Source organism: Bubalus bubalis, chromosome 8, assembly GCF_019923935.1.
Source record: "Bubalus bubalis isolate 160015118507 breed Murrah chromosome 8, NDDB_SH_1, whole genome shotgun sequence".
Lineage (NCBI taxonomy): Eukaryota > Metazoa > Chordata > Mammalia > Artiodactyla > Bovidae > Bubalus > Bubalus bubalis.
Genome location: NC_059164.1, coordinates 113,677,140 through 113,698,930, shown reverse-complemented (window position 1 = coordinate 113,698,930; position 21,791 = coordinate 113,677,140). Strand labels below are relative to the sequence as shown.

At 51.2% G+C, this 21,791-nt stretch overlaps 1 protein-coding gene across 6 annotated transcripts in view; it reads left to right on the top strand.

The window, feature by feature from the left end:
- The window catches only part of PRKAG2 (protein kinase AMP-activated non-catalytic subunit gamma 2), a 309,902-nt gene that overhangs the window by 187,795 nt on the left and 100,316 nt on the right, over positions 1–21,791 (top strand). For all 6 annotated transcript variants that reach the window (XM_044947101.2, XM_025291866.3, XM_025291867.3 and 3 more), the window contains one exon: positions 10,136–10,347. In XM_044947101.2, the coding sequence (XP_044803036.1) occupies positions 10,136–10,347 (212 nt within the window). The remainder of the gene's footprint in view (positions 1–10,135; positions 10,348–21,791) is intronic.

The following is a 21,791-nucleotide window of genomic DNA, read 5'->3' as shown; positions in this document are numbered from 1 at the left end:
ATGGAACCACGTGCTCCTTCTTCTCACCCACACAGCAGGCCCCTCCCTGGACACTCATGCTGGTGAGTGGCAGCCTGAACCTCTCACAGCTCAGGGAAGGTGCCCCCTGGGAGTCTGAAGACCCCTGTCAATGACATGCCTGGCCCAGCTTGAGTCCCAGCCCTGGCCCACGGGCCTCCCCATTACCTCCCAGGGTCTGCCTCTCCTCCACCGTAAAAGGAGGTCATAGCACGTGTGTCCACTCAGGTCACCACGGCCATGTCCCCCTGGCCCCGATTCCCCCTGTAGCGTTCGGCGGAATTCATCTGTGTGGTACCGGAGGATGCTGGCTGCTTTTGTGATCCCACAAAGATCATCATCAGAGGGCACTGAGGTAGCTATTTAACCTTTCTCCTACGTTGTCAAATCCTTAGTAAACTGGTTTTCAGAAACCGTCTTATATGGAAACTGGATTGCTGTAGAATCGCTCCTTTTTTTTACCAGTATGTATTTATTTTGGCCATGCTGGATCTTCGTTGCTTTGGAGGCTTTCTCTAGTTGCAGAGACCTAGGGCTACTCTCTGGTTGCAGGATGTGGGCCTCTCATCTCAGTGGCACAGCATCTCAGTCTCCTGTTGCAGAGCACCGGCTCTAGGGTAGTCGGGCTTCAGTGGTTGTGGCTCCCGGGCTCTAGAGCTCAGGCCCAGTAGTTGTAGCTCACGAACTTAGTTGCTCCCCGGCATGTGGGATCGTCCCGCACCAGGGATGGAACCTGTGTCTCCTGCACTGGCAGGCGGATTCTTTACCACTGAGCCACCAGGGAAGCCCTAGAATGTCTCTCTCTTACAAAGCAGCTGAGGGTTTTTTGTTTTGTTTTTTTTTTCATTTCCCTTCTGGGAGAATTTGAGCTTCAGCATCAAAAGGCACATAGACTCTTATCTTATTGCTATAGTGAAGTTGCTGGGGGCGGGTCATGAAGAAGGACACAGGACTCCAGGGGAGCTTGAAGAGGACACAGCTCCTCTAAAGGCAGACAGATGCCAGAGGTCAGATCACCCTGCTGGGGTCAAGCCAGAATCACCTCTGTGAGTGCCCACACCCTCCCCACCACTGTTTCTGGTTTATTTTCTTTTGCCAGTTCACCCACCCCAAAAGTCAACACGCCACAGCCCACCACGTAATAACCAGGTCCAGAATCCTGTCGGGCGTATGAGCCCCTGTGAAACTGCAGCTTTTCCTGCATTCCTTCTAGGAGAATAAGAACCTTAGAAAATGTCCTAAAAGAGTTGGTTTTCTGAAAGAATTTTTCACCTACTGCTTTATCATCAAAAATGATAAACTGACTCCAGAACACTTGGAGAAGGCAATGGCACCCCACTCCAGTACTCTTGCCTGGAAAATCCCATGGATGGAGGAGCCTGGTGGGCTGCAGTCCATGGGGTCGCTACGAGTCAGACACGACTGAGCAACTTCACTTTCACTTTTCACTTTCATGCATTGGAGGAGGAAATGGCAACCCACTCCAGTGTTCTTGCCTGGAGAATCCCAGGGACGGGGGAGCCTGGTGGGCTGCCGTCTCTGGGGTCGCACAGAGTCAGACACGACTGAAGTGACTTAGCAGCAGCAGCAGCAGCAGCAGCAGAACGACTTGGGTCTCCAACAGACTTTGAATAGTTTCTGTTATAAAAGATTATAAAACAGGCTCTTTGTGTCTATAAGCAAAACTTGCAGCCCCAAACCTTATTCCAAATTAATATATGAATTGAGAGGAAGCTCAAGCAGAGCCAAAGCCATCAGGTATAAAGTTATCCAGGCCCATTTCTAGAGAGAGTGTGTTAGTCACTCAGCCGCATCCAACTCTTTGTGATCCCGCATACTGTAGTCTGCCAGGCTCCTCTGTCCATAGGATTCTCCAGAGGATCTTCCATACCCAGGGATTGAAGCTGCGTCTTTTGTGTTGCAGGCAGAGCCTTTACCATCTGAGCCACCAGGGAAAAGAGTCCAGAAACTCTGGCTGCAGGAGGAGTAATTTCCATCAGAGGTCAGTCAGGGAGCCTGGAATTCAGGAGGAAGAGAGTTTGCTGTCAAGGAAGGGGGCTGTGAGAGAGAGGGCTGAGCCTGCTGCCACGTGACCACCAAGAATGGGAACTAGAGTTACTTTAGAAGTCTCTTATCTGTAAAATGAGGAAGCTGGTTTGAGTGAATGGTTCAAAACTTGTCTGGCCACCTGAGTCACCTGGGGAACTTCAGAAATGCAGGTTCCCAAGCTCCACCTTGGACCGTGGTAAAGAACACGCCTCCCAATGAAGGAGATGCGGGTTCAATCCCTGGGTCAGGAAGATCCCCTGGAGAAGGGAATGGCAACCCACTCCAGTTTTCTTGCCGGGAGAATCCCATGAACAAAGAAGCCTGGTGGGTTACAGGCCACGGGGTTGCAGAGAGTCGGACATGACTGAGGGGCTGAACACACAGGCTTCACCTCGGACCCCCGCAACAGAATCTTTAGGCTCTGGGATGGGGTATTCTCCAAGCTGCTGGGTGATCCTGCTCGGTCAGGTTTGAGAACTGTGGGCTGAAACCGTGGCAACGGGCCCGGTGACTCAGACGCCTTGCCCCAGGGTGTTGGGTCAAACTCTGGGGATGGAGACCGAGAACTGCCCAGACAAGGGTTTTGAGAAAAGCCTTCCCATGGGAAAGGGAGGCAGAAAGGTATCCAGAGTTCAGTGAGAAAGTTATGGGGACTCTTCACAGGTATTCTGCCTAGAGCCTGAGAACAGGACACTGCCAGACTGGGACAAACCAGGACCACACACATGCTGGGGCCGGGGGTGGGGGGGTGCCTAATCCATCCTCCTGAGCAAAGAGAAGCACCTGCTTCTTCTTTTTTTAAATATGTATTTATTTGGCTGCTGCACCGGATCTTAGAGCCTTAGTTACAGCACACAGGATCTTCCATCTTCAGTCGCGGCACGAGGGATCTCTAGTTGTGCTGTGTGAACTCTAGTTGCAGCACGTGGGATCTAGTTCCCTGACCAGGAATGGAACCCGGGCCCCCTCCATTGGCCCCACAGAATCTTAGCCACTGGACCACCAAGGAAGTCCCAAGAGCACCTGCTTCTGCACTGAGGGAGACCCCAGCCCACTGAGGCCAGAGAGTCTGGTTTCCCCTCACGGAGCATTCAAGCCCCAGAAAGTCCAGCTGCCACCGGAAGGGCCATAGCTGATCCCTTGAAGTCAAGAAGGACCGAGGGATCTCCCATCAAGGCTCAGACCTCAGGTTGGCCTGTGCCCAGAATGCACTGGGGTCTCATGTTTGGGTCCAGGTTTCCTAATGACCCAGTTTCGTGCTTTGACATGGAGCTCACACACCTTTGTGCTTCCAGGCTCCCGTGGGTTACCCTGGGAGGCCCTCCAGGGACGAGAGAGGTGAGATTGCCTTTCCTTCCAGAGTCCCCACCTCGGGGTATGCCCCCTCCCCTGTAGCTATCCTGCCCTGTCGAGTTGGCAGCTCTGGGCTGTATTTCACCCCATCAGGCACAGGGTGGGCACTGGCCATCCTGGACGGCCAGAGTGGAGGTCTGTGATCCGGGGATTTTCAGAAGCAGGACAGGTACCCATCTGCAGGCCTCGGCGCCGCTACCTGGACTGTGACTGCTTGTCTGGAGTGCTGCAGGCTTGCCTCCCAGCAGGACCTGGCTCAGGGCGGCCCCTCCCCTACATCCCCGCTGCATCCTCTCCGTGCCTGAGTGGTAGATGCTCGGACTGAGGCTGGTGAGGCCTAGAACAGGACCTGCGGACAAGCTCCAGGGAACTGGCTCTGCTTCTGTGGCTCTTCTTCTGCTTCTGGTGTCTCATGGATGTCAGCCCTGGATGCGGGGAGCACCCTGATGGATGTGTGTGCCCTGTACATGCGGACCACTCCCCACAGGGGAGACCAGACCCTGGCGTGTGCTCAGCTTGCTTGTCTTCTTTCTATTACCTGGGGCCTTCTGTCCTTTCTGATGTCCTTATCCGTGGCCTGGCTCCTTAGCCACAGGGGTCCCTGCGTCTCCCTGGCCGGGGCTACTGGTTTGACACACACTGTCCGTGTCGCCATCCCCCCATGACCCTCATCACCATCCACCACCCGTCCTAAGTCAGGATCAACTGGACTTCCCTGGTGGTCCAATGGTAAAGAATCTGCCCACCAGTGCAAGGCACATGGGTTCGATCCCTGGTCCAGGAAGATCCCCATGTTCTAGTTAAGCCCACGAGCCGCAACTCGAGAAGCCCCTGCAACAGGAAGCCCATGTGTGCAGCAGAGTAGTCCTGGTTGGCACAACTGAGGAAATGCACACAGCAAGGAAAACCCAGCCCCACCAACAACGGATAAATACATGAAAATAGTACTATGATAACTGAATAAACGTTTTTTTTTAATGTCAGGAAGAACTAACTTTGTTGTTGTTGTTCCTCATCTCTGTGATGAGTCATTAGTTATTTTAAAGGCCACATGTTAGCAAACCGCCATGCAGGGTAAATCGAAAATTTGTGCTTCTCACTCCAGGCTCTTGGGACGGTGGTCAGCAAGGACATTTAACATCAGGAAGAAAATGATTTTTTTCATTTTGTTATTATATGTTTCTGGGTATTTCAGACGATATGCATGAAGAAAGTTGGTGCTGCCCTGGGGGAGGGGACACCACATGTCAAGGGCAGCCCCCCTGCTCCCCCAACCACACACACACACACACACACACACACACACACACACACACACACACCGCACAGCCATCTGGTCGACCTGGCTTTTTTTTTTTTTTTTTTTTTTTTAAACCAAGCAGGGGGTTGGCTAGTGGTGAAACTAGGCCTAGAACTCAAGGCTCCCAAAACCCAGGGCTCTCCTCTGCACCCTTCTGCTGCCCTTGCTCACTTCCTTCAAGCAGCCCTGCTGTTCTCCTCTCTCCCCTCCTCTCCAGGCACGGCTCAGGCCAGCGTGGCCCGGCCCCGTGAAGTCACCAGCTCGTGGCTCCCTGGTGTCTGGTGTGGCTGCCAGGCGTCGCCTCTGTTCACTCACTGGGCCTGTTCACTGGCCCTGGCTGCGGCCCTGGGAGACGCGGGGCCATTGTTCAGTCTCAGAGGTGGTGGCAGGGCTAACAAAGTCCTCGAGGGCCGGGGGGGCGGGAGCGCCTTCCCAGAAGAGCAGAACGGGAGCGCCTGTCGGGGCTTCTCAGTTATGTCGCCACAGCCCTGTCCCGTCTGAGCCCCTTCGAAAGCCGCCTCAACTGGGGGCAGATCCAGTTCCTTCTTGAGTCGAGCCCTTGCTGGTGTTTCCGTGGGGCCTCCCGGCCCCTCCAGCCTCCTCTCTGAGCTCCCCCTGCTCTGGGCTCACGGCCACTTGACTCTTAGTGCTCACCGCGTGATGCTGTTGCTGTGCATTTGGGTTGAGTCCTATTCCATTTCCTCCAACCAGACTGGAAGGTGGGACTCGTCCACTGTACCTTGACCTGGCCCAGAGCTGCTGGCTGTTCAGACACCGGCTTCTCCTGGGAGCCTGAGCTTGGCAGTTTATCTTACGATTAAGAAAATAAATCGGTCTGTTTGATGGTAATGGAGGATTTTGTCAGCATCGCCCCATTTTCCTCTCTATGAATGGTGATGCCAATATTCAAAAAAGGGGAAAAAATGTTAGGAATATCATTCTTACCCACTCCCCTCTTCCTTCCATTAGGCAGTTTTCCCCTCACTGGTGAAAGTGAGTGCAAGTGTTAAGTGCTCAGTTGTGTCCAACTCTTTGTGACCCCATGGACTGTAGTCTGCCAGGCTCCTCTGTCTGTGGAATTCTCCAGGCAAGAATACTGGAGTGGGTTGCCATTTCCTCCTCCAGGGGATCTTCCCAACCCAGGGATGGCAACCAGGTCTCCTGCATTATAGGCGGATCCTCTTCCGTCCGAGCCACCAAGGAAAGGGGCATAAATGTGATCAGAAGACCCCTCTCTGTTGAAATTCTCTCTGCTCTTTCTGGCTGGCATGGAAGAGAAACCCTCTTTGAAGACGCCCATCCCCACCCCACAAGGCTGCCCCACTCCCCTCCGACAGTAACCCCACCTTCCCTCCAGGCACTCAAGCTTCCCAAGCTCCCCCTCCTCTTAGCCTCTGAAACCCCACTTTCTGGAAGGGTGATTCACGCACCCAAAGTGTGATTCTAAGTCTTTGTGTTCTTTCTCTGGGTGATTTCCCAGTGTCATTGTGGCAAAATGGGACCTCTGCCATCCGCTCACACCAGTGAGTGATTTCTGTAGTCCCCAGTCTCTTCACCTGGGAAGTAGGGTCGTAAACCCGCCCCCTGTCTCTTGGGGATGGGGGGCAAAGGAAGCAAGAGTGTACCCCAGCACTTTGTGACTGGTAAGATGGTATCGTAAGACTCTACCCTGAGAGGTGTGTCAGGCTGCAGTGCAGAGAAGGGGCATGTTTTGGGTTCTAGCAGAGTTCTTGCCCTGTGTCCTAAGCTACACACGTTCCTAACCCACACATCATGTCACCTGTCCCGTCCCCCGCAGGTCCCCCTCCCGGCTCTGAAGTCCAGGTATCATCCTGTATCCCCCATAGGACTCAACTCCTCTGGGAAGGGAGGAGAGCCCGCAGGAAAGCCAGGTGGAAGGTGGACTAACCTCTCGACATTAGAAAGAGCTCCATGAGAGGAGCTTTCTTGAGGGCCATGGAGTTCCCTTCAGTTCCCCCGTTTCCACCTCCGGATGGCAAGTCCGCCATCTCCTCCTCAGTGCGGGCGGCTCCACACAGCTGTGTCGAGGGCGCGTCCTCTGAACATCCCTCTTGTCCTCCATGGGGACCCAGTCACACTTGTCCCCGTGCTCATGGGACAAGCCCCAAGGGACACAGAAGCCGCCATCTAGGCTTTAAGGAGTGCTTTCTAATACCTTACACTTGAGAAGGGAACACGCTCTTTCAAAGAACTAGCCAGGAGTTCCACCAGCTCTGAAAGTCCCCCTGCAGCAGAGGAGGGGGGCTTATCCTGAGGACTGGATAAGCCCAGTCCAGTCTAAGCGGGACAGCATCTCGTGCAGAGAAGGAGAAGTGGGGGGCGTTGGGGGAGCCTGGACGGAGCAGCCCGGCCCTCCATCCTTTCCATGGAGAAACCCCATCAGGTCTCCAGCACACACCCCAGAGTGCAGGGAACACCCCAGAGAGACACAGGAAGGTCCTTGCATCCAGGGGCCCGGGCCAGAGTGGGGAGCAGGGACCATGACACTTCTCACTGGACCACCGTGGCCCTGGGAGTCGGTCTGTTCCCGACCACTGTTCGGCCATCGCTGCAGCCAGTGAAGGACACGCCACCACCCCTGGGGCCCCAGGGCGTCCACACACAGGACAGCACAGGGGCTTCCTTCTCCCGGTCGGTCCACCTGGACCCAGCCTCACTCCTGCCGGACTGTGGGTATCACCCACAGTCGGCCCCCTCCTGCCCTGTCTGCCCTGCAGAGCTGCTGGACTCAAATCTCTCCCTCCTCAGGGTCCTCACTCTCCACCCTCCCTTCCCCACTCCCCCAACCCCTCCTCCAAGTGGGCCTTGCTTCTAAAACCTTTGGTGTGAACCTTTTTTCAAAAGAGCTTGGGGTCTTGCTCCTAGGGGCTTTTCACGTCATAAGCCTGGAGACCTTCAGGGGCACGGGGACAGCAGTCTACCTCCTCCTTTCCCTGGAGCTCCTCCCTGGTCACCCTGGGGGCTGAGATCTCTGCTTGGTGTGGTGGTTCCTGGGATCACGGGGTCCCTGGAAAAAGACCTGGTTACTCCCAGTGCTCCCATCTAGGAAGTATGGGAGGGAAGGTTCCAGCCCAGCTTGAGCCTTGGCTCTGCCCCCTTCTGTCTCCCTGCCTGTTGGGGGGGGACACTGACCATGCACCTACCCCCTGTCCGGGTCAGCGCTGGGTGGATGATGAATTGGGGCAGGGAGGAGAAACGTATGCATGCTTCCCAGGTGGCCCGCCTGCCAGGGCAGGAGACACGATTCAATCCCTGGGTTGGGAAGATCCCCTGGAGGAGGAAATGGCAATCTACTCTCCCATTCTTGTCTGGAGAATCCTATGGACAGAGGAGCCTGGCAGACTGCAGTCCATGGGGTCACAAAGAGTTGGACATGACTGGGCAACTGAGCACGCATGAGAAACTTGCCTGTTTTCATCTGGTTTGGTTTGGCGTGAAGCAGCCTGTTGTTCACTGGTAGGCCTGGTACAGATGAGATGGGCTGAGGCTCATAGGGCCACAGAGTCAGGAGCGGGGGATGGAATGAATCGGGAGGTGGTCTGGGGGTGAGGATGGAAGCAGAAGAAGGAACACAGGTGCACAGGGCTGCCGAGCAGAGGAGTCTGGACGGGGTAGAGCAGGTAGGCACAAGCCAGGGTAGGCTCTTGGCTTGTAGGATGATCAGTCTTTGTCAAGGTCAAAGGGAGCAAGAGGGTGGCCCTGGGACCGTGTTTACTGACGTCTTTGGCCTGCATGCCTATTGTATTTTTAAATAATTTAGAAATTGTATTCAGTTACCTATAAATGTGAGAGACCAGACCCAAATCCAGAGTCCGCCTGTCTTGGAAACAAATCAATATCAGGCAGCATTACTGTATTGTTTCCTAGAGCTTCCATAACAAAGTAGCCCAAACTAGGCAGCGTAAATCCACAGGGGTTTATTCACTCGTAATTCCACAGGCTGGAAGTCTGAACCAAGGTGTCAGCAGGACCACACCCTCTCTGAGACTCTGAATAGCCTCCCACCTTGCCGCCTCTCACTTCCTTTTTCCTTTTTCCAGTATTACTGAGAAATAATTGATGTGCGTCACTGTATATGTTTAAGGCATACAGCATGGTACTTTGAATTGCTTATATTGTGAAAGGATGATCACAGTGGGTGAGCTAACACCCCTCATCTCTACGGAAACAAGAAAAAGAAATGAAAAAGAAGGACTTTCTCCTTGTGAGGAGAGAGCTCTTAGGAGTCGTCTTAACTTTCCTGCGTGTCATACAGGAGTGTTAACTACATCATCATTTTGTACATTGCATCCCCGGCGGTTAGTTATCTGATCATTGGAAATTTGGACCTTTTGACCAACCGCCTCCAGTCTGCTGGCTTCTGATGGTTGCCAGCAGCGCTTGGCATTCCTTGGCTCATGGAGACATCACCCCAGTGTCTGCCTCCGTCATTATGTGGCCTTCTCCTCTGTGTGTATCTGTGTCTTCTCCCCTTATAAGGATACTGCACATGCAGTTAAGAGTCCAGCCTGTTTCAGTATAATCTCAGCTCGATTCTGTCTGCAAAGATCTATTTCCAAATAAGGTCACATTCATAGGTACTGGGGGTTCGGACTTTAACTTATCTGTTTGGGGGACTCCATTCAGCCATAACCACGATCTTACAGCATAATCAGGCAGGTGTGAGTGACAATCGCCTGCCTGAGACAGGCCTCCAGGATTGCACAAAGCCTGTGGACGTGTGCAGCCTCTCACTCTGGGCAGATTCATGTCCGGGTCTCCTGCCAGTTCTTTGTCCCCCGCATCCCACCCACTGCTTCCTGGTTCCAGTCCTATCCAAGTCTTCACTCCACAAGGCCCTTCCTTCCCAAAGCCACCCCAGCGATCATCTTCACAGTGATTCTAGCTCTTGCACACCCACAGTGGCAGCTTTCACATCACACATTTTGACAGTAACAGCGTGTCTGGTCTGGTCCTTGGTGTAGTTACGTGACTTCTGACCTTCATCTCTGCTGAATATGAACTTCCTTATGTCTTATCCCAAGGACTACGGGATCCACTCCACATTCTCGACACCATGCTTTGTAGGGGAGGGAGGGGAGATCCAATAGTCTTGGACTAAATATGAAAATCACATCTGACAAGTGTGTATAAGTCTTATCACCCGACAACTTCTGAACTGTCCCTGTCACAGCAAGGGGGACTCTGCCCACAACTCAGGTTGGGTGGGGCAGGGATTTCTAGACACAACCAATTCCAAGGGATTAGAAGTAGTTTACGCAAGCTTGTCCCCAACATTCAGAATTGAATCATTTAGATTCTTGCCATGTGAGACTCTCAGCACTTGCAGCTGGGAGCCCTTTTCTCCATGTCAGCAAATCGCTCACACCCTTTGTGGTTCCTCCTCTACCCCAGGCCTCTCTTCCTCTCCGTCAACACCCACCCAAGTGGCCAAGCAGCACACGTTCCCTCTCGAGTCCTACAAGCAAGAGCCTGAGCGACTGGAAAATCGCATCTATGCCTCCTCTTCGCCTCCGGACACAGGCCAGAGGTTCAGCCCATCCTCCTTCCAGAGTGCAGCCAGGCCTCCATCAGCATCACCGACACATCCTTCTCCCTCCAAATCTGTAAGTCTGGGCCTCCTCCTGGGGGCCAGGCCGCCGGGCGTGGGAGGGAGGGCAGAGTCTGGATATAGCTGAAGCTAAGGCTGGGCACTGCTGACATCTTGGGTGTATTTTATCATAAATCACAGACTAAGAAAAAAAAGTGGTGAGAGCACAATTGTTGATGTTGTTCAGTTGCTAAGCCATGTTTGACTCTTTGTGACCCCATGGGCGGTAGCACACCAGGTTTCCCTGTCCTTCACCATCTCCCGGAGCTTGCTCAGACTTGTCCACTGAGTCATTGATGCCATCCATCCATCTCATCCTCTGTCATCCCCTTCTCCTTCTGCCTTCAGTCTTTCTCAGCATCAGGGTCTTTTCCAGTGAGTCAGCTCTTTGCATCAGGTAACCAAGGTGTTGGAGCTTCAGCTTCAGCATCAGTCTTTCCAATGAACGTTCAGGGTTGATTTCCTTTAGGATGGACTGGTTTGATCTCCTTGCAGTCCAAGGGACTCTCATAAGATCACAGTAGGCAAGTGGACATCAAATGGACAGTAGCTTCTGGAACATGGCCAGGAAAACTTTTTTGCTCTCTTAGCTTCTTTTTAAAAATCAGTTATTGAAAGCTTTATTTGAATTTGTTGTGATTGGGATACTAAAGTAAAAAGTCATAGGCAAAGCAAAAAAATATTTTTTTTTTTTTAATAAAAATTTTATTCTAGCTTTTTAAGATTTAGAGTCTGACATCATTTGACTTGGGAAGCGGTCTTGGAAAGATGAGCCTTTCCAAGCAGACTGGGTTAGTGAAACGGGTGTCTGCATCCTTCAGAGGCTCAGAACTAGTGGATATGAATGGAGGAGGATGGCTTAACGCCAGCCCTTAAACACTCTGCATTTTAACACCATGGGCCTGAGCGTGGGGACCAGCATCGCCGCCTCCTACTTTGTGTTGGGACCACAGACGTGCACTATCACTCCTGTGCCCAACAAGGATGTAAAAACCACATCACTGAAGTCTTTGCATATGGATGTAACTAGTCTAGGCAGTGTGGTATTAGTTTCCAGCAGCTGCTGTAACAAAGGGGCACAAACTGGGGGGCTTGAAACAACAGGAAGCCATCATCTCATGTTCTGGAGGCTGGAAGCCTGAGATCAAGGTTTTGGCAAGACCGTGTGCCCACGGAAGTCTCGGGGCGGCAGGGCGGGGCAGAGCCTTCCTTGTCTGCCCAGCTTCCAGGAGCCCCAGAGTTTTCTTGGTTTGTGGCAGCTTTCTTCCAGTCTATGCTTGCATCTTCACTTGCTGTGTTTCCTCGGGCTCTGTTTGTGTCCAGATTTTCCTCTTATAAGAACATCATTCATATTGGATTAGGATCCAACTTGGTGGCTCAGACAGTAAAGAATCTGCCTGCACTGCAGGAGACTTGGGTTTGATTCCTGGGTTGGGAAGGTCCCCCAGAGACAGGAATGCCAACTCACTCCAGTATTCTTGCCTGGAGAACCCCATGGACAGAGGAGCCTGGTGGGCTACAGTCCGTAGCCCAAAGAGTCAGATACAACTGAACAACTAATGCTAACTCAGTATGACCGCTTTATACATAGATAGGTATATCCTTGGCTACACCAGGTCTTAGTTGCGGGATGTGGGGTCTAGTTCCCTGACCAGGGATTGAGCCCAGGCGGCCTGCGTTGGGAGTGGAGTCTTAGCCACTGAACCGCTGAACCTCCAGGGAAGTCCCTGGATTTTTTTTTTTTTTAAGATTTATTTATTCTTGGGTGTGCTGGGTCTTTGTGGCTGCACGTGGGCTCTCTCTCGTTGCCGTGAGAAGAGGCTGCGCTTCGTTGCGCTCTGTAGGCTTCTCACTGCGGTGGCTTCTCTTGCTGTGGAGTGCGATCTCTAGAGCGTGGGCTCTGTAGCTGCAGTGCACGGGCTTTAGTTGCCCCGAGGCATGTGGGGTCTTCCTGGACCAGGGATTGAACCCGTGTCCTCTGCATCGGCAGGCAGGTTCTTAACTGCTGGATGACCAAAGAAGCCTGACTTTTTAAAAAAATAGTTATTTATTTGGCTGCCCCGAGTCTTAGTTGCAGCATATAGAATCTAGTTTCCTGACCAGAAATTGAACCCAGCCCCCCAACATGGGGAGCACAGACTCTTAGCCACTGGACCACCGGGGAAATCCCAGGACGATTTATAATCTCTTTATAACTTAATTATCTCTGCAAAGAGCCGATTTCCAAACAAGGTGGCATTCATGGGTGTTAGTGGTCAGGACCTCACAAAGCTTCTTGGGGGACACCATCTAACCATAACGCTTGCTGCCTTTGGGAAGAAAGAAGATGTGTTAGTCTGGCGGAGAACCTACCACGAGTCTTCTCCTTGTTTGTCCGGTGATTACTTTATTAGATGTAAGCTTAGAAGAGTATTGTTTTAAGTGCTGAGGGATAAAATGTAAGGTATTGTCTCTGCCCTCTGGGGCTTACGGTCTTACTGGGAACAGAATAACACTCAGATAAAGCAGTTAAATCAAAGCGGAAAGTAGGTTGGGTGGGGATCAGGCGGGAAACAAATAGTCCACGCTGCAGGGGGGTGGGAAGGGGAAAATACTGGTGTCTGATGAGGGTAAGGAAGGAAGACTTGGGTGACTGTAGGGCTCAAATCGGCAGGAGAGGTGAGATAGGGCCTTCTGGCGGTGGGGCAGGGTGGCACTGTCTGGGGGTTCCTGGTGGAGATTGGAAACAGGAAGACCAGGAGGCCCCTTAGCACTCAGGGCGCAGGAGGAAGGTCATCCATGTTCCTGGGTGTGAATGAGAAGAGATCTTGAGGTTTCTGCTGTCCCAGGCATTTAGCTCAGAGACTTGGTCATAGAGATACTAGAACAAATGTGTCCAAAAAAAGGGATCATGAGGTAACTGAAGGTTATCAAAAGCAGGGAGCTGCTACTTCCCTTGGGCTGGAGGGATGCGAGGAAACCCCATCAGGTGGGGGGTGGGACCAGTGTGTCTGCCTGGCAGGAAGGAGCTGGGGCCGCAGAGGAGGAGCAGCCACTGGCCTGAGCGGCTGTTGGAGGCAGAGGGATAGGAAGCCTGGCATCTCCGTGGCTTCCTGCCCTCCACCCTGTGCCCAGCCTGCCGAGAGGCTGGTGGGCCCAGAGACCTGAGAGGGAGCCAGCAGGGGACAGGAGATGGGAGCCGAGAAGGGAGTGACCGGCAGAGAAGCCAGGATGGAGGAAGTCTGTTCAAAGCATCGGCTTCTTCTCCCGGACCCGGGATGACGGACAGGTCAGCCCAATGGGAAAAGAGACACTGATTTGAATCGGATGTGGTTATTTGGGCTTTAGATCATTTGAAGTGATGGTGCAGACGCAGACACGGGGTTTTTCCACGATTTCATAAGTTCTGTGTGCAGACCGAGCCCACAGCCTTTCCCACCTTAAATGAGAGAGCATTCAGAGGACGTTTTAAATCTGCTTTCAGTACCCCTTCCCCGACCCCTGATTGTGAGTAGACAGTGATATTCTTTTTTTTTTTTAACCTTTCTTTTTTATTTTTTAAATTATGAAATATGATAACACATTTACAGAAAACTTGGTAAATACATAACAAAGTTACATGTATTTCACAATATATTACAGTTGTTTGTTAAGTAGATAAATGAAGATGTTTAGTTGCAGTTTCAATATCAAACTCTCAGAAATCAATAGAATGAATGTACAAAGAAGTAGTAGGGCTTCCGAGGTGGCTCAGATGGCAAAGAATATGTCTGCAACGCAGGAGACCCGGGTTCAATGCCTGGGTTGGGTAGATCCCCTGGAGAAGGGAATGGCTACCCACCCCAGTATTCATGCCTGGGAAATCCCATGGACAGAGGAGCCTAGTGAAAGTCGCTCAGTCATATCTGACTCTTTTAGACCCCATGGACTATACAGTCCATGGGATTCTCCTGGCCAGAATCCTGGAGTGGGTAGCCTTTCCCTTCTCCAGCGGATCTTCCTGACCCAGGAATCAAACCAGGGTCTCCTGCAATGCAGGCAGATTCTTTACCGACTGAGCTACAAGGGAAGCCCCGTAGGTATATTTTACCACATTTAAAAAAAAAGAAAAGATCCAGTCAACAGTACAATGTTTATAAAGTTTGAGCTTCAGAAATTCAGGGTGATCACCCGAGATTCCCCACTTATGTTTTGAAATGATATGTTTCAGATTGGATGACAGTGTTCCACTGGCTATGAACATTAAACAGGAGCCTTAATCATGTTTAAGTTTTATCACACAAGGCCTCCAGGGGCTCCTTCAAGCATACTGGTCACAACCCCTGCAGCTGTGTTTGGCCCTGGTCTCTGCTTTCAGCAGCCTTTGGCAGGAGGGCTGGTGATGGATTCGGGTTCATCTAAGTGTTTCTTTATAATTGGATTATGTTGAATGTCCTCATGTGCTAAATTCCTTAAGAGCTTGGCTGATTTCATGCATTTGGTTACCGGCAAAATCTTTATAGAGGAATGTGAGTTGCTTAAAGGCTTCTATCTGCTTGAAAGTATTTAGATATAATTTATCTCTGCCTTTTGGAATAAAAAGACACTTACTGTAAACATCGACCATGAAGATCACTTTTATAAACTTTGTTCCCATGAATTTTATTCTAAAATTAGAAAGGGGATGAGGGCAATGAATTCGTCTTTGTAGAAGTACTCATTTTATCGTTTATTTACTCAGCAAATATTTATTAAGCAACTGTTGGGTGACAGACACTGGGCTCGGGAAGGTTGATGGGTTGACAAGTGTGTGAGTGGCTCTCATGAGGCAGAGATGGTATTCTCTTCATCTATTAGCAGCACTTTATGCTTGGGAGGGGTTTGATAAATAGCTCAGCACTCACTGAACAAAGGTTTTCCCTGGTAGCTCAGCTGGTAAAGCATCTGCCTGCAATACAGGAGACCTGGGTTCTATCCCTGAGTTGGGAAGATGCCCTGGAGAAGGGATAGGCTACCCACTCCAGTATTCTTGGGCTTCCCTGGTGGCTCAGCTGGTACAGAATCTGCCTGCAATGCAAGAGACCTGGGTTCGATCCCTGGGTTGGGAAGATCCCCTGGAGAAGGGGACGGGTATCCACTCCACTATTCTGGCCTGGAGAATTCCATGGACTGAGGAGCCTGGTAGGCTGCAGTCCATGGGGTCACAAAGAGTTGGACATGATTCAGTGACTTTCACTTTCACTGAACAAAAGGAAGGAGCTTTTATCTATCTGAGGTGGTAGTGTTGTTTAGTCTCTCCATCATGTCCAACTTTTTGTGACCCCATGGACTGTAACCCGCCAGGCTCCTCTGTCCATGGGATTTCCCAGGCAGGAATACTGGAGCGGGTTGCCCATTCCTTCTCCAGGGGATCTTCTTGACCCAGGGATCAAACTCGTGCCTCCTTCACTGCAAGTAAATTCTTTACCACTGAGCCACCTGGGAAGCCCAACTTGGGGAGGGGGGTTCAGTTCAGTTCAGTCGCTCAGTCATGTCCGACTCTTTTCGACCCCATGAATCGCAGCACGCCAGGCCTCCCTGTCCATCACCAACTCCCGGAGTTCACTCAGACTCATGTCCATCGAGTCAGTGATGCCATCCAGCCATCTCATCCTCTGTCGTCCCCTTCTCCTCCTGCCCCAATCCCTCCCAGCATCAGAGTCTTTTCCAATGAGTCAACTCTTCGCATCAGGTGGCCAAAGTACTGGAGTTTCAGCTTTAGCATCAGTCCTTCCAAAGAAATCCCAGGGCTGATCTCCTTCAGAATGGACTGGTTGGATCTCCTTGCAGTCCAAGGGACTCTCAAGAGTCTTCTCCAACACCACAGTTCAGAAGCATCAATTCTTTGGTGCTCAGCCTTCTTCACAGTCCAACTCTCACATCCATACATGACCACAGGAAAAACCATAGCCTTGACTAGATGGACTTTTGTTGGCAAAGTAATGTATCTGCTTTTGAATATGCTATCTAGGTTGGTCATAACCTTCCTTCCAAGGAATAAGCGTCTTTTAATTTCATGGCTGCAGTCACCATCTGCACTGATTTTGGAGCCCCCAAAAATAAAGTCTGACACTGTTTCCACTGTTTCCCCATCTATTTCCCATGAAGTGATGGGACCGGATGCCATGATCTTCATTTTCTGAATGTTGAGCTTTAAGCCAACTTTTTCACTCTCCACTTTCACTTTCATCAAGAGGCTTTTTAGTTCCTCTTCACTTTCTGCCATAAGGGTGGTGTCATCTGCATATCTGAGGTTATTGATATTTCTCCCGGCAATCTTGATTCCAGCTTATGTTTCTTCCAGTCCAGTGTTTCTCATGATGTACTCTGCATATAAGTTAAATATAGACAGGTAAATAGTTACAAGAGAATTTGATAAAACTGTGCATGGGAGAAAATTCCTAGTCCTGTCTTGGGGAGTGGAAAAGCCAATCCCGGAGGAAGGAAGTGGAAACTTTTTTCAGCAGCAGAGAGCAACAATCAACTCTGCATCTTAGGATGATCCCCGTGGTTGGGTGTGGAAATGAGACCGGATGTGGGTATAGCAGTTCAGATGAGATGCCATGTGAAATGATCTGGGCCTGGTAGCAGCTGACAGTGGAAAGAAGGGGAGGGGACTGGTGTTAAAATGTAAAGAGCTATTTAAGAGGTTAGGTTGAAATGGATTTGGTATGCAGCGACTGATTAGTTGAGGGGACAAAAGAGAAGAGTCAAGGATGACTGCAAAGATTTTGCCTTGGGAAACTGGATGGATGGTGGTTGCATTTTCTGGGATAGGGAACAGAGGAAGAGGCAGGCTGTGTGCAGGTGTGTACGTGTGTATAAGTACACACACATGTGTGTTAGCTGGTGGTGGTACAACAAGGTGCCCAGGGGATAATTAAATGCAGGTGTCCAAAGTGCCATTGGATATTGAATCTGGAGCTAGAAATTAAGATTTTTGCTTATTTGTTTTTATTTATTTGTTGGCTGTACCACACAGCTTGCAAGATCTCAGTTCCCCGACTGAGGATTGAACCTAGGCCCTAGCAGTGAAAGCCCTAAGCTTTAGGCAACCAGGGAACTCCCCTGGAAATTAAGATTTTTTTAATCATCAGAATGTAAATGGTAACCCTTACCATGATAGTAGATGAAATAATCCAGAGGGATGTATCGTAGGTGAGAAGAGAGCCAGAAAAACGTGGGTATTTGAAGGACAAAGGAAAGGATTCCGAATTATCTAGAAAACAGGCAGAAAACCAGGCAAATGCAGCATCATGGAAGCACAAGGACTGTGTTTTGTGGCGTATCACACATTTGGAGGGCACGGTCAGTGACGTTCCTGGCCGTGGGATGTAAGGACTGAGGTCATCTGTAACCTTGGCAGGAGTACTTCCAATGGCAAGGTCAGGAGCAGAAGCCATGTGATGTGGGTGAACGATGAAGAGCTGAAGACGTGGAGGCCTTAGTGTAGAAAACTCTTTCCAGGATCCTGGCTTTGAAGGGGAGGAGATGGGGCTGCAGCTGGAAGAATGAAGGTGATGGTTTGTTCCCATAAAGGGGAATAGATTTAAACACCAACAGGGAAAGAGTTAGTAGGAAGCGAGCAGTTAAAGATAGAAGGAGGGACTTCCCTGGTGGTCCAGTGGTTAAGACTTCCAGTGCAGGAGGTATGTGTTCGATTCCTGGTCAGGGAACTAAGATGTCACACACCAAAGCATGGCAAAAAAAAAAAGAAGGGAAAAGCAAGCATGCCATCTGTGCTTGTAAAGGAAACAGGTGAATTTTCTTAGGAGGTGGGAGCACGTGATGGGGGTATTTGTCTTGAACCGAAGGAAGACTCGGGAATCCCTGGTGGCTTAGTGGTAAGGAACCCAGCTGCTGGTGCAGGAAGCATAGGTTCGATCCCTGGGCCTGGAAGATCCCCTGGAGGAGGGCATGGCAACCCACTCCAGTATTCTTGCCTGGAAAATCCCATAGACAGAGGAGCCTGGTGGTCCACAGTCCATGAGGTCACAAAGAGTCGAACACAACTTAGCGACTAAATCATCCAGCAAAGGAAGAAACGTCTTTTAGGGGGTTGAAAATTTTATGTGCAGGTGTTACAGTGATCAGTACTTATCCAATTTCCTTTCTACAGTCACTCCATGCACCCCCTGTTTTCTTCTTTGGAATTTCACTCCTGACTTGTGTCTTGAATCAGAGTCCCTAGAAGCAGAGCCCGAGATGGGGCTTCAGGTGCAAGCGTGTTTATTCATTACAGAGAGCTCTCAGAAGAAAAATCTAAGGAGCCGGGAAAGGAAGGAGCAAAGCAAGGGTGTGGCTTCAGATGAGGTTGAGCCTCAGCTGTTCAACAGGGGAGCTCTGCCGTATAAACTGCCCCAGGAGGTGCTCTGCCTCAGGGCGAGGAAGCTGAGCTTTTATATCTTTTTTTTATATTTATTTTTATTTATTTGGCTGCTCCAGGTCTTAGTTGTGGAACATAGGATCTTAAGTTGCAGCATATGGGGCCTAGTTCCCTGACCAGGGATTGAACCCAGGCCCTTTGCACGGAGAGTGTGGAGTCTTAGCCACTGGACCACCAGGGAAGTCCCTGGGCTCTTATTATCTTTATATGAAATGGTTGCCATCAGCTCTGGGATGCCCTGGGTGAGGAAAATGCACCTGCCAGCTGGGATGGTGCTTACAGGGCAGTCCTGTAAGGAGGTTACAGGTTTGGGCCATTAGCAGCAGCCCCCTGCCGCAGCCCGGAGTCCCAGCCCACCAGTGACAAGGACCCCAGGACACCTGCCGCAGCCTGGAGTCTCTGATGCCTCCTCTCCCGCCTGCTCGATTCCCATGGCCAGCAAGGTTGGGTCCTGCATCAGTCTTCCCACTGCTGCATAACAAACCTCCCCCACACTTAAGACAACAGCCATTTATTTAGCTCACCATCCTGTGGGCCAGCAATTTGGGCCGGGCATTCTTCTGGCCCTGACTGTGCTTACTCACCCATCTGTGGTCACTTAGCAGGTCACTTGGGGACTGGCTGGACCAGAGTGGCCTCGGCCAGAACAGCTTGTGTCTGTTCCATGCGGTCTCTTCCTGCAGTCGGGTCATGAGCCCCATCACGGTCATGAGAGGGCTCCCCACGACAGGGAGGTCTATCCAAGGCTTCTTGAGGCTGGACTCAGAATTGGGGCTCTGTAGCTCCTCCCACCCTGGGGTAGAACCTATGTGCTCTCCCGTTGGGTCTGGGCCTGTGGATTCTTTTGGCTGACAGAACACATCAGAAGTGACCATCGCATGGCAGGGGCTTGGACACAGGGTGTGGGCCAGTTCTGAAATCTACCTTCTTTCTTATCCCTTGATTCCAGCAACTGGGTCTGCAGGTGAACACGTGACATGCTTGAGTCTAGAGGCTCATGTATCTATATTTAAGGAGTCTAATTTAGATACTGTACCTCGATGAGAGTAACTTCCTGTTAAGCAGACTGCTGCAGTTTGTGTTCCTGGAGAAATAGAGACTCTACGGTAGAGATTCCTGTGCAGGATGTTTATCGGGCCGTCCTCTTAGGATCGACACCTGTGGGAGGAAGGAGGGAGGAGGGATGGGCAGAGAGAGAAGCTACGGTGCGGTGCCGTCTCAACACAGTCCTCCCCAGACCTCGGGGAGCACCTCCCAGTGACCCCACGTTGGACGAAGGAGCCAGCCTTTACACCCTCATCACCAGTCGTTAGATGGCAGCTGTCCTGGAAGAGGCTCGACCAGGCAAGGCAGCCCTCTCCAGCCAAGGGCTGTCCTTGCTGAGAGTTGAGGGTCGCCCGTTGGCAGGTTCCCAGCATCCTGGGGAAAATCCTTCACTGTTGCAAGGGGGCCAGAGTGGTAGAGTTGCTGCTGCTGCTGCCAAGTCGCTTCAGTCGTGTCTGACTCCGTGCGACCCCATAGACTGCAGCCCACCAGGCTCCCCTGTCCCTGGGATTCTCCAGGCAAGAACACTGGAGTGGGTTGCCATTTCCTTCTCCAATGCATGAAAGTGAAAAGTGAAAGTGAAGTCGCTCAGTCATGTCCGACCCTTAGGGACCCCATAGACTTCAGCCCACCAGAGTCCTCCATCCATGGGATTCTCCAGGCAAGAGTACTGGAGTGGGGTGCCATTGCCTTCTCCGGTGGTAGAGTTGACCCTTGAGTAACACAGGTTTGAACTGCACGGATCCACTGGATGCAGATTGTTGCTGATAGTAAATCCTGCAGTACTGCCTGACCCGAGGTTGGTTGAATCCTTGGATGCATGACAACAGATACGGAGGATCCGTGTATAGTGAGCGCTGACAGTAAGTTACACTGGGTTTCCCACCACGTGAAGGCTCAGCACTCCTAACCCTCAACTGTGCATCACAGCCTCTAGTATGTGGACTTATTCTCTATTTTTCCAATTTATTTGTATATTTCTTACATAATTTTATTTATTAGTGGTTGTGCTGGGTGTTCATTGCTGGGCACAGGCCGCCTTCCTGCAGCGAGCAGGGACTGCTCTTCATTGTGGCGCAGGCTTCTCGCTGCAATGGTCTCCCCTGTTGCAGAGCACAGGCTCTCTAACTGTGGCCCACAGGCTCCGCTGTTGCATGGCGTGCAGAATCTTCCTGGACCAGGGATCAAGCCCACGTCCCCTGCCCTGGCAGGTGAATTCCTATCCATTGCACCACCTGGGAAGTCCCTAGTTTTCCAGTTTATGATACCAAAATTCTGATAGATGAAAATAAGCGCTGTCATATCTCTCCTTCGGAGAAGGCAATGGCACCCCACTCCAGTACTCTTGCCTGGAAAATCCCAGGGACGGGGGAGCCTGGTGGACTGCCCTCTATGGGGTTGCACAGAGTCGGACACGACTGAGACGACTTAGCAGCAGCAGCAGCAGCAACAGCAACATATCTCTCCTTATGATATAGTTAGTATGTAACTAAACTGAAGAAAAGGGTTCAGGATGACTGGTTGGGACTGAATGAAAGAGGTTTCCTTAGGCCCAGAGGAAAAGGGACTAAAGCCTCCAGCTAATAACCATCACCAATATCCCAGCAATAGGAGTGAGCCACCATGGAAGTGGATAGTCCAGCCCCGGCCAGGCCTTCAGATGAGACCACAGCCCCAGCCCGTACCTGCACCAGGACCACCCAACTGAGCTGCTCTTGAACTCCTGACCTGCAGAAACCATCAGACATCACGTATCAGTCTGCTAGGGCTGCCGTAGCAAAATATCACCAACTGGGTGACTTAAACTACAGAAATTTATTTCTCCGGTTCAGGAGGATGGAAGTCCAAGTTCAGGGCAGGTTTGGTTTCTCCTGACGGCTCACTCCTTGGATACAGATGACTGCTGTCTCGCTGGGTCCTCACCAGGCCACTCCTGCATACACACACATCCCTGATGTCTCTTCCTTCTTACAGAAACCCCAGTCCTATTGGATCAGGGGCCCACCCTTACAACATCATTTGACCTTAATTCT